Source organism: Neophocaena asiaeorientalis, unplaced genomic scaffold (assembly GCF_003031525.2).
Source record: "Neophocaena asiaeorientalis asiaeorientalis breed wild unplaced genomic scaffold, Neophocaena_asiaeorientalis_V1.1 scaffold307, whole genome shotgun sequence".
Lineage (NCBI taxonomy): Eukaryota > Metazoa > Chordata > Mammalia > Artiodactyla > Phocoenidae > Neophocaena > Neophocaena asiaeorientalis.
In genome coordinates this window covers 615,354-629,827 of record NW_020171817.1, presented here as the reverse complement: position 1 = coordinate 629,827, position 14,474 = coordinate 615,354, and the positions used below count along the sequence as shown (strand labels likewise).

The 14,474-nt window shown below is 49.4% G+C and overlaps 1 protein-coding gene across 1 annotated transcript in view; it reads left to right on the top strand.

Moving 5' to 3' along the window:
* The window catches only part of RREB1 (ras responsive element binding protein 1), a 125,781-nt gene that overhangs the window by 90,432 nt on the left and 20,875 nt on the right, over positions 1–14,474 (top strand). The window contains exon 7 of the mRNA XM_024738705.1: positions 2,752–3,025. Within this exon, the coding sequence (XP_024594473.1) occupies positions 2,752–3,025 (274 nt within the window). The remainder of the gene's footprint in view (positions 1–2,751; positions 3,026–14,474) is intronic.

Below are 14,474 nucleotides of genomic sequence, written 5' to 3'. Positions count from 1 at the left end.
TTTGGGATAATTCATTGTCTATTCAGGTATTCCACAGATGCAGGATACATCAAGTTGATTGTGGAGCTGCTCCTGAGGCTGCTGGGATAGATTTCCATTCTCTTTGTTCGCAAAGCTCCCGGTGTTCAGCTTTGGGTCTTCTCCCGCCCGTCTCTGGGCTCCGCGCTGTTTGCCGCGGCTCGCGCCCGTCTCTGAAGCTCCTTTAAGCAGCGCTCTCAATCCCCTCTCCTCGCGCACCACGAAACAAAGAGGGAAGAAAAAGTCTCTTGCCTCTTCGGCAGGTCCAGACTTTTCCCTGGACTCCCTCCTGTCCAGCCGTGGCGCACTAACCCCCTGCAGGCTGTGTTCATGCCGCCGACCCCAGTCCTCTCCCGGCGCTCCGACCGAAGCCCGAGCCTCAAGCTCCCAGCCCCGCCCGCCCCGGCGGGTGAGCAGACAAGCCTCTCGGGCTGGTGAGTGCCGGTCGGCCCCGATATTCTGTGCGAGAATCTCTTCGCTTTGCCCTCTGCACCCCTGTTGCTGTGCTCTCCTCCGCGGTCCCGAAGCTTCCCCCTCCGCCACCCGCAGTCTCCGCCCGCGAAGGGGCTCCTAGTGTGTGGAAACATTTCCTCCTTCACGGCTCCCTCCCACTGGTGCAGGTCCCGTCCCTGTGCTTTTGTCTCTGTTTATTCTTTTTTCTTTTGCCCTACCCAGGTACGTGGGGACTTTCTTGCCTTTTGGGGGCAAGAGGTCTTCTGCCAGCGTTCAGTAGGTGTTCTGTAGGAGTTGTTCCACGTGTAGATGTGTTTCTGATGTATTTGTGGGGAGGAAGGTGGTCTCCGCGTCTTACTCTTCCGCCATCTTCCTCAATTCCTCCAGGATATTGTTTTTAAAATTCATTTTGAGTGATTTCTTGAAAGGATGGGTTTGGTACTAATTTACATCCCATAGTATTATCATACTTCCTCAATTCTTAGATGCCTAAAAAATTTTTTTACATTTCTAAAATTGGAATGTGCCATACAATAAATGTCGAAAGGAACTTGCCAGCCTTTCTTTTTTCCTCCAAACACTGACGTTAAATGATGGTCTCCTTAACTCCCAATCGCCTTGAAATAGAGGGGGTACATAGAACAAGGCTATTTGTCTCCATTAACTTTCTCAAGGCTTTAGGTGACCAAGAACTAATAATAAAGCATCCTCCGCTAATAATCTAAGCAAGGAATTATGTGGATATGGGCATGATGGTTGTCTGTGATTCTTTTCCATTTTCTCCCACTAGATCTTTCTGACTCACCACATTGATTCCCCCTAAGAGAACAGAGGGCTGGTCTGAGCCTCCTTCCCCGAATCCCATTTCTCAGAGGTTAGGCCACATCTCGCCTACTGGTGGATGACGGGGCTGGTGCTCTTCGGGCAGAGGCTAGTGTGGTCTTGGGCTGACGTTGGGGACCCCTCCACCTTCTAGAGTATGTCTGTAGGGCCAGAACCAGGGGAATTGTAGCTCTTAGCTCCACACACTCATGGAAGGAGGGCTCACGGGTGTCGGGGGCAGAGGCTGTGAGTGGGAAGGGTGTCGCCCAGCCGTCTCGTTGAGTCGTTGGCCTGAGAGCCTGAATTGTCGCTGCTTGTGGTTCGTGAGCTTCTCAGCCCTTTTATCCCCAGCCCGTCTCCTGTACAGAAGGTGCAGCAGAACGTGAGCTTGAGCTGAGCAGAGCTTCTTTTCAGAAGTCTGACAGGATCGTTTATGAAAACTTGCTGTCTTTTCCCATTCCTGAGAACGTCTCCAGTAAGATAATCCCATCAGAGGGTTATTTATAAAAAGCTGTGGCTACATTCCCACATCTGGCACAGTTTAACCCCGGTCAGAGATGATGATGCCGACGATGATTGTCATTAGGAAGAGTAAACCTTTTATGTCACGAAGCAAGGAAATTGAGACTATCTGTTTGTAATGCCATTCTTTCTTTCCCTATAGCTCTTGGGACCTGGTTCCTAGAATGTTTGCTTTAGAACTTGATAATGTCAGGTCACTTAAGTCAGGTCACCCATAAAACTCTCTTTTTGGAACAGACATATGCATACTAATATAATACTTTCTTGTATGTGTATTCCTAGTCCTGTAGATGTCAGGGTTGCAACATGTAACTTATCCCACTGTCCCAGCTACTCTCATGATCTGCAAATCCATGTAAGACCCTGGAGAGCACGGGCAGGCTTTCAGGTCTCGGGCACTTCGGACATGTGCTCGGTCAGCACTTCTCAAATGTGACCCCCAGCATGCTTCCAAAGGCAGAAGAGAGAGAACACATTCTACTGGTAGACAGGGGGTGGGTTCTGGGACCACAGAGTGGTTTCTTGGTTTATGAACTAGTGGTACCTGGGACTTCTTTTGTCTATAGAATTATGTGCCCTAAAATAGTACAGCTTGTCTGCATAAGTAGAACAGATCATCAAATAGTTTGTTTTTATCTTATTAGTGCCAGTGAAGTTCATGAATATCTTCCAACAGACAGCAAGGCACTGAGCCACGTTTTTGGATAGCACTTCGTTGTGAGAGCTTCACGAGGGGTTCAAGGAGCTTATAAGGTTTTTAAAAAGAAGTCACTGTATAAATTATACCCCGTATCTCTTAACTAAGGAAAATTTAACTACCAGTGCCCAAATAGAAAAATATAAATTTTATTTATAAAATAAAATTTAAAATATCATTTTAAATAAACCACCTCAGTTTTTGCTAAATCACATTGTCCGTGTGTGTGTTCTTTCCAGACATATGAAGATTCATGAGAAGGACCCCAGCAGCGCTACAGCTGCAGCCCCTCCGTCCCCACTGAAGCGCAGGCGGCTGTCCTCCAAAAGGAAACTGAGTCATGATACAGAGTCAGAGAAGGAAGACCCAGCGCCCGCTAAAAAGGTCCTCTCTGCCCCCAGCACAGATGTGCCTGCCCCAGGGACTCTTGGCAGAAATCCCTCCAGCCTTTATTTTGCAGTCTGGGGGCTTGGTGGACACCCATCCCAAGCTTCTAACCTGTTTCCCTGCACTGTTTCATAAGGTCTCTGGAGAAAAAAGTACCTGTTTGCTCCTCCTTTGTGGAAGGAAGAGCCCCCCGGCTGAGCCCACGGATGATCTGAGGAGCTTGTTTCATTGCTCCTGGGGTTTTTTGTTTCTCCAGCTAGAATGGAAGAGGCTCTGCTAAGTATTAGGGACTCTTTTGTCCTCACACTTTTATTCCCAGTGCCTGGCAGGTACTTGGGGTGGGGGGAGCTCGGCTTTCCTCCCCGACCTTCTTCCCTGCGTTTTTATCAGGCAGAAAGCCCTTTGTTCCTGCTGAGCAGGTACCCGCTTCCTCTCTGAAACTGCTACTGTATCATTTTTAAGGTGCTGTAGGGGAGCCTCTGGTATTGTGAGACTTGAAAGTAGCACGTCCCGAGAAGCACAGCTGAAGGTTCCCAGAGCAGAGGCCAGTGCATACGTGGTTGCAGCTTTGGGTTTCAGAAGACAGCTTGGGAGTGTAGAAATCTGGACATCTGTATGTCTGACTCACCAATACATGGACCACATTTCCTTCTTGGGGGCACATGTTTGGTTGTGACTTAGGAGTGAAAAGGTCTGAGGCAGCTAAACATGTTTGTGTTGGGGTAAAAGCCTAATTGTCCAGTAACATAAAGTCGTGTCAAGTAATCATTATCCTTAATCACGTTAGCTTGACATTTTTCCATTAGAGAGAGAAAAGAATTTATGGAGAGATTAAACTCTGAGCAATTGAAGTGCTAGAACATGTCTTTAGGTGACTGCCCCATCTTGGGAAACTCCTGGATGTGACGGGCAGGCATGGACTGGTGGTCAGAACCCTGGGTCCCTGTCCCACCTCTGCTCACATGGGCTTGGACCAGCTGCATCTGAACCTTGAAGGAGAGTTGGACCAGATTGTCCTTGTGCTCCCTTTCAGGCCTGAAATTCTGTGACTCGGAAACCTGCCTCTTAACAGTTGTTCTTCTGTCTACCAAGAAAAAGCACTTAGCTCTTCCTTTTGTAGGCCCTGTCATTCTGAGAGATTCAGGAACTTGACTTCATGGTTTCATTAACGTCCACAGCATCCCAGGATGCGGGCTGGTGGTGGGTGGTAACTATTGAAATAGTTCTCTAGATGCAGGACCTGAGCAAGCGGAGGTGAAGTTACCAGACAAACCTCACGTGGTGAGTCGCAGGCAGAGGCAGGAATAGCAGCTGCGACCCCCGACCCTCCGACCCCGGTCAGCGCTTCTGACCCGGCACTGCAGAGTGCCTGAGTCCACACACTGCTCCTCTCTGGGTTCCTCCCTAGGTTTTCTTTCACTTTGTGTTTTATTCTGTGATCAGATACCATCTTAGGAACTACCCATTTACCCTCTTCTAGATGATTCTGTCCGACAGGGAAAATAACTTAACTCTCAAGAGAGATTTCTGGGCAGCTGGAGCCTGCACAGCACAGTGTATAGCAATGATAAAGGAAGATCAGGTGTCCCCTTCTTTAGTGCTGGCTGGCACCAGGGCGTGGGTGCTCCTGGAGTGGGGCCTTCTGGACAAGCACCTAATCTGGGGGCAGGCCGGGCTGGCTACTTGGAGAACATGGAGACGGGAATCGCCTTGGTTACTGGTTCACTGTTTTACATGATTTGGTGCATAATTCACTTGCCGTGACTCCAAGGCTGTGAAGTTAAACCTCAGGTCCTCCCTTGCCCACTTGGTAATAGCATCCTTTGTTTGGGGAGGGTGGACTGGAGGAGTCCTGAGCCTGGTGGGGGGCTCGGCCCCTCCCGGCAGTGGCGTGAGAAGAGGTTGCCTTGCATCCATGGTGGGGGGCAAGCATGCCATCCCCTGTCTGGGCGGCTGTTGCTGTGTGGGTGGGTCTTGTGTCTGGGAACCAAAGGAGTTAATTACAGAACATAGTTAGTTTCCCTTCTCTCCCCTCTGCTCTGCCCTCCACATAATGGCCTGCTATCAGAGGATGCCATGGGGACAGGCATGAGCCGGCAGGGCCCAGCCAGGCAGTGAACTGTGACAGTAGCTGGTGGGAGAGACTGCTTGTTAACCCAGAGCTAAAATAGGCACCAACTCCATTTGCAAACCCCAAAGGCAGCAGAACCACAGTGGGATGCTACCAGTTTAGACAGAAAGTTTATAACTCGAAACAGCTGTTGGCTTCTTTCTCTCCCTCTCCTGCCCTTACCGCCCACCCCCAAAGCTGGCAAGGTGCCCGTTGTTCCTTAATAAAAAGCATTGGAAATCCAAATTCACGTAAACGCCGAGACCTTTCTCCTGCAGTGCCTTGTGTTTCAAGTTAACGAAGTGTAAGCGTAGAGCAAAAGGAAGACACAGACCACTGTAGTGATTCTGGCTCCGAGTGTCGGGTTTGTTTTTGCCCTGGCGTGACCAGACCCGCGGTGACTTGGCCCTTCTGTCCAGCCCCCCAGACGGGAGAAGCAGAGGCTTTCTGGGAGCTGGCACTTGGGACTGGAGGTGACAGAGTGTTCAGTGAGCAGGTGGATGCAGAGAGGACATCCCTGTGTGAGGGTGTCTGGGTGTTGAATATCGTGCCTGGTTATAAGAATAGAACAGAGTAACAGGCTGTCTGCTGCCCTGAGTAAAGTTAGCTGGGAGGGAAGTCCAGGTCATCAGCCACCAATGCAAACAGGAGGAGAGCCACGAGGGCCACCTTAAGTTTTCAAGTAGCCACATTCTAAAAAAGGAAGAAGAAAATAGGGAAATTGATCATGCTTTGCTGGTATACTAATATACCCAAAATATAATGTCAGTACAGAAATCGTCAGTGATGTGATTTCCATTCTCATTCTCATACAGTCTTTGCCATCTGGTGTGTGGGGCATGATCGCAGCCCACCATTTCAATTGGAAGAGGCACATTCCAAGCCCCCAGCAGCCCATGTGTAGGTGCGAACCTAGGACAAGCCCACCTGTAGCTGGGAGGGCTTTGTCTCAGACCCCGCCCCCATCCCCATTTTGTGTCTGAATGACTTGTCTCTGGCTAATGGGGGCTGGGCTGGGCTGGGGGGACCTCTGGGTAGTCACGGTGGCACTGTGACTGCAGCTGGGGGCGAAATTTGGCAAAAGTTACTGTATAATCTTATGTGGCTTCTTGATTAAAGGAGATTGGGTAATAAATAATTTTTAAATTAGTTCAGCTAAAATGTATCCGGCAAATGAATGAGTGCTTGTTGTGTGCCAGGCCCTTGACCAGACTTAAGAAAAAAGTGGTGACAGTGGAGACAGGGCCCCTCGAGGGCTGTCAGCAAAAGAGTAAGAGCGATTATAACAGAGTGAAGTGGGTCAGTTCAGGGCCAGACAGGCCAGCAGCCTGTTGTCCAAGCAGAGGCAGCCAGGGAGCCGGATAGGTTGGCGGAAAGCTTCCCACGGCCTTTTACGTTGGATGCTGGGGCACTTGCCCGGGGCAGGCCCTCCTCAGCCCGGTCCAGTACCGTTCCTAGTTGTCTGTGAGGAAAATGTTATGGTGATGCCCTTAAATGTACATGGGGCGTTGGAAGGTGGGGACCTGAGTGGGCTCTGCGGGCACGCGGCAGCACAGAGGGGAGGGCAGGTGCCCACGGGCATGGAGGGCAGGCTGCCAGAGGTGGGGAGAGTCGCCAGGACCACCTTCTTCTGGATTCTCAAGTGTTCCAAGGAACGTTCGACTGCCTGCCCTGCGCCCCATCCCCCCTCTACCCATTCCCGTCACCTGCAGGGAGACCCTAAGACTGACTGACGTGGCGCTGGTCCCACACTTGTTAAATGTCATCCTAAAAATAGGGAGAGGGTATAACAAAATACTCTGCAGCATCTCGTATAAGAGCCCCAGGGGTCTGAGGCTCAGCCAGGTGGAGGGCAGATCTAAAACGATGCTGGGGGCTGAGGGAGGAGAAGATCCGCCCCCTAAGCTGGAGGCCTCTGTCCGGGCGGCCCCTCCGCACCCTGCCCGGGGGGCCTCTCAGCCGCGTGGAGTGGGCACTGCCGCCGGCTTCTGGGTTCACCCCAGCCACGCGTTGAGCAGTCCCTGGACCTGCCCGGCTTCCCGCTGCGTTGCTTCGGTCGAACAGACCTAGCAGGGCATCAGGATGCAGTGTGTGCAGGCCAGCGGATTCCTGGGCGTGGGGAGGGCAGGCTGCCCCTGGCCAGGGCCCTCTCCTAGGCCGTCACTGTTGCTCCCAGCAACTGGGAGAGATCAGGGCAGCTGTTGGCTGTCAGCTCTGCGGCTGGGAAGCGGGGGAGGGCAGGGAGGGTCTGAACCGGGCGGGGCTCTGACGAGAAGCCGTTTGCACTCGCCCCTCTTGCCTCCGTAGACAGAACAGAGAAAATGAAGCATAGAATCCCTTTAAAAAGGAACGTCAGTCCCTCGATAAAACACTGTAATGAGCAAGAAATTCAGTATCTCAAGGAAGCAGCCAGGGTGACTGCCGCTTTCTCAGCAAGGTATTTCCCAGGTTCTGATGACAGGGCCAGGCCTGCTGCTGCTCGGGGCGTGTTGGGAAGACTCCCAGTCGAGCCGCTGTCAAGGGCCCAGGCATTAAGGACGTGACATGGGTTGTAGAAGGAGCTGGGACACCTGCAGTAACCACCCTCTGAACGCACAGCGCAGCAGTTGCAGCAGAGCGGTGCTGAGGGTGCCGGCTGCAGCCTGACCGGGGCCTGGCATCTCCGTGACCTCGGGCTCAGTTTCCCCGTCTGGAAAATGGATTTAGGGGCTGTGTGAGGATGAAGGGAGCATCCACAGTCCCCAGACTGTAACAAACAATCAATGAACATTTACTTCTGATACTATTATTTAGAACATGTGTTGTTTTTAATATTTTAACCCTTGCGACACTTACAGTTATGGGTTGGTGTCGCTCTCTGGGAATCTGATTCCAGTAAAATAGAGAAGGAAGCCCGTTCCGGGGCTTCTCCAGGTACCATTTCCTTGACAGAGAACATGAAAGCAGTTTGGCCTTTAGTCTTTATCGTTGTAAGTAGCCACTTTTATCTGATTTTGCTTTTGTAAAGATTGGGTAGCTGAATGGCGGTTTACATTTGGTTTGAGTCCTGCCTCCCAAATGTTGTGATCCAGCTGCACAGAAACCCAGATGATTAGAAGCTTGAAAGGTCCTGATACCTTTAAATTATAGAACCGCACATCATTTCCCTTAGATTGTTGGGGAAACCTGAGATTCTAAAGAAATGTGTTTCCTGATGTTTGAAATTTGCCAAAGCAGTCTTTCAAAAATATGTTTAGCATAGTGAAAAAAAATTTTTTAACCCTTTCTTGTGGCAGTGGGGGTCATCTGTCTGTCTGTCCCTTAACTGGGAGACATGATAGAACAATGTGGAAGTAAGGTCACCAGATGACACAGTATTACTGTAGCAAACCCTGGGAGGAGTTAGTCCCAGAATTGCTTAGCCACAAGCCTTAAAAATACTTTTTTTTAAGCTTTTTGGTGGCCTTCTTTTCCATTTCTGTAGATGCTTTTGCTGGTGATTTTGCCTCCACATTTACCTTGGCTTGACTCAGTCTTCTGTGTGTGTGTGTGTGTGTGTGTGTGTGTGTGTGTGTGCAAGCTCCCCTCCATTGTAGATCCTTCAGGAAGGTTAGTTGGGAAACCCACTCTGGTTAGTGGTTACACGTTCCTTGTTTCATGGCTGATGCCTTTAATTGTGAGAGTTAGTCCTGCTAAGTCACTGTCAGCCCTACTGTGAGCTGCTCTGTTGACAGCTTCTTCCTGTACCCCTACTTCCTGCACAGTGCCCACGCCATTATAGCATGTGTATAATTAGCACATTTCTACCCCAGCCCAGAATTCTGCAGTTTTCTTCTAAAAGGTAAATAAGAAGGAAGGGCATGTGTTGTAAAGAACGGCTTCCGTGGTGCCCTGCCCCACTGGGTGTGCCATGCTACGTGTCAGTCCTCGACTCAGTGACTCTTAAGATCCTGACGTTTGTTTTTTTGAGACTAGTCGTGGATCTGGGCATGAACAAGAACCTCATTCATTTGCATTGAAGCCCTCTGAGAACTGAAAGGACAAAGCCCCAGCTAACAAAGGAGAGCACTTCCTGGACCTCCCGGAGATGCCTGGCCCATCCCTGGCCTGAGCTGTGGCTGGCAGGGTAGCTTCAAGATCAGTGCAGTTTACCACTCTCATGGAAGTCAGCCTTCTCTGACCACGTTCACAGTGTGCTCTTCCCGGCGAGGCCAACGTCAAGGCCAGAGCCCGTGTGCTGAGAGACTGTGTGAGTTTGTTTGATTTCTGAAAGAGAGGACAGGACAGGCTACAGATCAAGCACATGGTGAAGGTGCTCTGGGATCACAGTGCCTCCCTCCAGCCCCAGCACTGGCAGCCCCCAGTCCTGCCATCTGTTCCTTTGTATACCGGGGGCCACAGTGGAAACTTGGCTCACTCCCCTGCCTGCTGCTCTCGGGGGGGGGGATCTCTCTCCCCTGGGACCCCCCGCCCAGCCCCTCCTGTCTCTGCTTCACACCTCCCCAATCCCCCTCAGTGACACTGCAGGTGCCACAGCAGGCAGAGCAGATAAGCTGCAGACAGCTGCTTTTCCCCTCCGGTTCCAGAAGTTCCAACCCTGCACGGGCCCCAAACCTCAGCTCTTCCCTTACCACCCACCCCGAGTAAACTGAAGTGCTGGAGCCCCTGCCCTGGGAATAGAGCTGCCCTGAGGGAGGTGGAACCCTGCAGTTAGGGGAGCAGGTCGCTCTCCCCGCATTCTGAACTAAACGTGCTTCCTTTCTCATAGAAGCATTTGCTAACACGTGCTGAGATTCAAGTGTTTTCTGGGTGAAGTGGGCTCTGGTGAACTGCCTTGGGTAGAGAAACACTGTTTCTGTGAGCAGAACAATTTGGGGCTCACATATAGGGGATCATCCTTCCATAAGCCAAGGGCAGGCAGGATGTCCATATTGGCATTCGTCCCTGCGTTTCGTAAGTAAGCTCACCTTTACTTAAATTGTCCTTTAGAGTTTTTTTCAAATAATGAATTTTTGTTTTCTTCACGGTAATCTATTTGAGTATGTGATTTAAAAAGAAAAAAAGAAAGTTTTGTTCTTAGAAGAGTGGGTGGAATGTTATTAGCTTCTTTAAACCCTCCAGCTAGATACACTTTCCCCCATTAAATGCATTTATCTTACTGACAGCGGAAGTTAGTTTCCATTTGGAACAGTTACCCTCAGTTTGCAACTTAAGGCCATCTCCGTTGCCAGAAAATCCGAAAGCAGCCTCTCGGATCTGTAAAATTTCCCCCTGGCACGTCGTCAGAGCACTTGCAAAATGAAATCATCCTCCAGTCACTCTGCCGTGACTCTTAAGTACAGCTCCACTCCATCTAAATGTTTTACAGTGTGCTGTTCACGAGTTCCTGGCGGGGTTGAAAGATCCCCCAAACCAGGGTCGAGGGGAAGAGTGGTGGGGACCACCCGATCAATGGCTGTGGCCTTAATGAAGGTGACAGACCGAAGCGAGGTTAGCAGATAGCCCCAGCTCGGCAGCCAGCAGCATCACCTGCAGATTTGCAGTGACCTCCACTGGGCCTCAGGAGGAACCGAGTGTCTGCCTGACAAAGACAATCTAAATGTCTCTGGGTGACTGTTTTCCACGACGGTTTCATTTAAAGTCTGTCCGCAGATAGAGGTCCAAGTGTGAGATGGGGGGCAGTGTTTTTTCCCACGAGGGTTCTTTCCTTCTTTTTAACCAGCTTCTTGATGTGCTTCTGATTTCAAGGCAGATTTTAATTTTCTCTGCCACTTTTCAAGAAGTTTGTTTGTAAGATGAAAGTCTATATCCTTTCAGAAGTGAAACAGGAGCACCTTGATTGAAACCCTGTGGAAACAGAGGTGTGATGTGGTGGATGGAGGGCTCGTTTTCACGGCATTAGGAGGCTCTTGAGTGCATGTGTGTGCAGGCTGTGGCTCCAGAAGAGAACGGGGGTGATGAGGAAGCAGGGGGTGCAGGGCAGAGGCAGGACTAGGAGGAACACACGTCTCTCCCAGTGAGTCTCCAGATTAAACGGCAGCAGTGGAGAAGTTCTGCTGTTCTGTGGAGTTCTCGAGAGCGAAAGGAGAGAATACATCCTTTGGAAATTAAAATTCCATTTTTTCTGCATTTTTGTGTCTGCTGTAATTGCCAGGAAATGGGTTATTCCTGATTTTTTTTTTTGTACCTAGCGCTATAAAATAATGGTTAAATTTGGTCTAGCACCTTGTAGTTCTCCGAGCATTTGGTTACCCGTTATTCACGGTAACTCTAAAGATCCCCACATACAGATGAGAAAGAAAACGGAGACTCATAGCAGGAAGGGAATGAGCTCGCCCGGGCTTGTAGCTTTAGTTGTTCATAAATTCGAGATCCTCTTGCTTGATTCTCACTAATTTATTTTCCACACTTGTCTGATCTAAGAGGCACCTGGTGTGCTTGCACAAATACAGATTCCTGGGTTCCTCCTCCAGTTATTCTGATTCCAGTCCATCTGCAGTGGCCCCAGGAATCTGGTTTTTAACAAGGTCATGGGGGGATTCTTATCTCAGGCACGTTTGGGAAATTTTACACAGCAGGCAGCTGAAATACAGATGAAACAAGTTGTCCAAGGTCACACACTCTGACTCCCCATTCCCAGCTGGGACTCCCTGGTCCCTGCGCCTATCCCCCCACTGCTCCACACCTGCCTTCCTCCGAGGACACAGCCTGTGGTTGGTGCCAGGTAATTCTGCCACGTGTGTATGGAGCACACACTTGGTACCAGATACCAGAAACGGGAAGAGTTTGAAGGTGAATAAGAGAATGAAGGAGGAGATAGATATGTCTAGATAAATGGTGCAAACTCAGCGTTACTGAAAATTCATGGCTACGATAGAAGGGCAGTAATCCTTATCGCCACCTTCCGAGACACTCTCCATTCCCTTGTACAACCCACGTGTGATGCCCTCATGTGGAATACTCATGGCCAGTAGACTCTGCACTGATGCCATAGTCTCAAAAGAGGAGGGTGTTCAGAAAGATCTCTGGGGCACGATAATGGGACTTTTCTTCACTCATCCTTTAAAATGTTCTATTTTCATATTTTATAATGTACCTGATACATTATATATGTGTGCATATAAATACATAAAGATACATAACACACACATTTCACCAACAGCAAGCCGATACGGGATAAATGCTCAAAAACGTTTTAACTCTAAAGTTAGAAGCTCAAGGTTAAAAGCTCAAGAAGCGTGCAGCCCACTGCTCAGGCCCACCTGCTCACCTTCTGCAGTTGACATGCAGGCTGCCGAGGGTCAGTATGATTTCTCCCCAACCTGTTTATGTCAGTAATACTTATAATTATTTGCTGTAATTTAATTAAATTTTCTGTAAGCCAGCAAAATATTGTTAGTTTTCTTTTAAAGAATAGTCTGTGAAAACTAAGTTGGGCATACTTGCACATAAGCCAGATTGGACAGGTTTTTGTTGTTGCTGTTGTTTGTTTCTTTGTTTTGCTGTCAAATTTAGGGTGGGCAAGACAGCTGTGAACAGTTGAAGAAACAATCATAAGAACCTAGGATGCTGCTTTAGTTTGGTTTGCAAAAATCTAAGTTCTTGCTCTACCTGAAAGCATCTAAAACCAGAAATCAAAGATGCTGTGTTACGAGTGTGACTCACACAGTGATGGCGACATGGATCTTCACTCAGTGGAGCTAGACCCAAGCCTAAGTCCTTGGCCCCCATAAAAATGGGCGAGTTGAATGTGCAGTGGAGTCTCGTTACACAGTAGGTACATTCCGTGAAGTCCCCACAGACAGAGTTAGTGGGCACTGAACCATTGTTCCTGGAGGAAACACAGGGTTAGTTTCCTGCAAGCCTCTGGTCACATTTTCATGAACTAATTGATACATAACCTTGTTTCATTAAGTGTGTTTCTGTTTAAAGACACTCTATATAGTATATACTCTTGACTCATCAACATTGAACTCACAGCCGACAGCACTCTAGCTCACGCCTGAACGGAGCTCATCTAACACGCGTGTTTTCTCTGCAAAGCACGTCACAGCCTTCTTGCTCTTGGCGACACAGGGTGGCACTTCAGCATTACACTTGGGGACCATTTCATTTTTAAAATTTATTTATTTTTGGCTGCGTTGGGTCTTCGTTGCTGTGCAGGCTTTTCTCTAGCGGCAGGGAGCGGGAGCTACTCTTTATTGCGGTGCGTGCAGGCTTCTCACTGTGATGGCTTCTCCTGTTGTGGAGCACGGGCTCTAGGCACGCAGGCTTCAGTAGTTGTGGCGCACGGGCTTAGCTGCTCCGCCGCATGTGGGATCTTTCCAATCCAGGGATCAAACCCGCGTCCCCTGCATTGGCAGGCGGATTCTTAACCACTGCACCACCAGGGAGGCCCTTGGGACCATTTTAAATAGCAGACTCATCAAGAAGAAACACTAAAATGCTGGAAATGTGGCAGCACTAAAGAGATAGCGGAAAGGACACTTGTTTACAGTAGGAGCTTAAATGAGAGGGCAGAGCGTCTCCTTGTCCAGCCCCAGCAGGGAACGTGTGCATCAGGCAACTCAGGCTCTTCCCACTCTGTTCTCTGTTGCGTTGCCTGTCCAAGAACACACCGCGAGTATTGACTTGGGTTTACAAATAAATTTTGGCAAGTAGGCAAATTCACAAACACAGACTCTACAAATAATGAGGATCAACTGAATATGTTTTAGGTTGAGTAAAATATTAAATGTGCGTGATTTTTTGTTTTTAATGAGGGGCCCCCCCACCCCACCCCTTTACCCAACTTTGATGCACAACCCTTTCTCTGACAGACGGAGTGAGCCCTGCTGTCTTCTGAGGGTGAGCGAGAACCAGGCCTCTGCTTCCATTGTGATGGGATGGTCACACACTGGCTGGGTTGCTAGGATGAATTGAGCTTAAGTATTTGTTGCAATGTCCCAACGCTGGTAAAAATTAATTATAAATACTTTGCAAATATTCTACACAAAATATAACTCGTCAGTGCTAATTGTTAACTCAAGAGTGAGTCATCATGGATGTCAGGTGGAAAATGCCTGAGGGCCCACTGGGTGGCAGCTCCCCGCTGCCTTTGCACTTGTCCTTTCTTTCTTAACTTCCTCTCAGTCTCACCTTTCAGGGAAGGCACAGACCAGCTTCCAGACAGTTCCCTGAACTTCACCTGCTTGTGGCCCAGACAGGACAGAGGGGAAGAGGAATAGGTGCAGGGAGAGAAAATCTCAACAGTGCAAGATATTGCGGGAAGCAGAGCCGGGGAGAGACGGAAGCTGCGCTGTGCAGGCCCACCGTGTGAGAACTTTCCATACCTATAGGTGTCTGGGTTCTCCGCGGCCATCCCTGCCCAGAGCCTTTATCACAGTTGGTGAGCTTAACCAGAAGTCCCTCAAAAGGGGTTTGTGTTTTGAGTGGCTCGTGGGAACCCAGCATGCTAAATTTAATTGAACGATGACAGGAATTTTT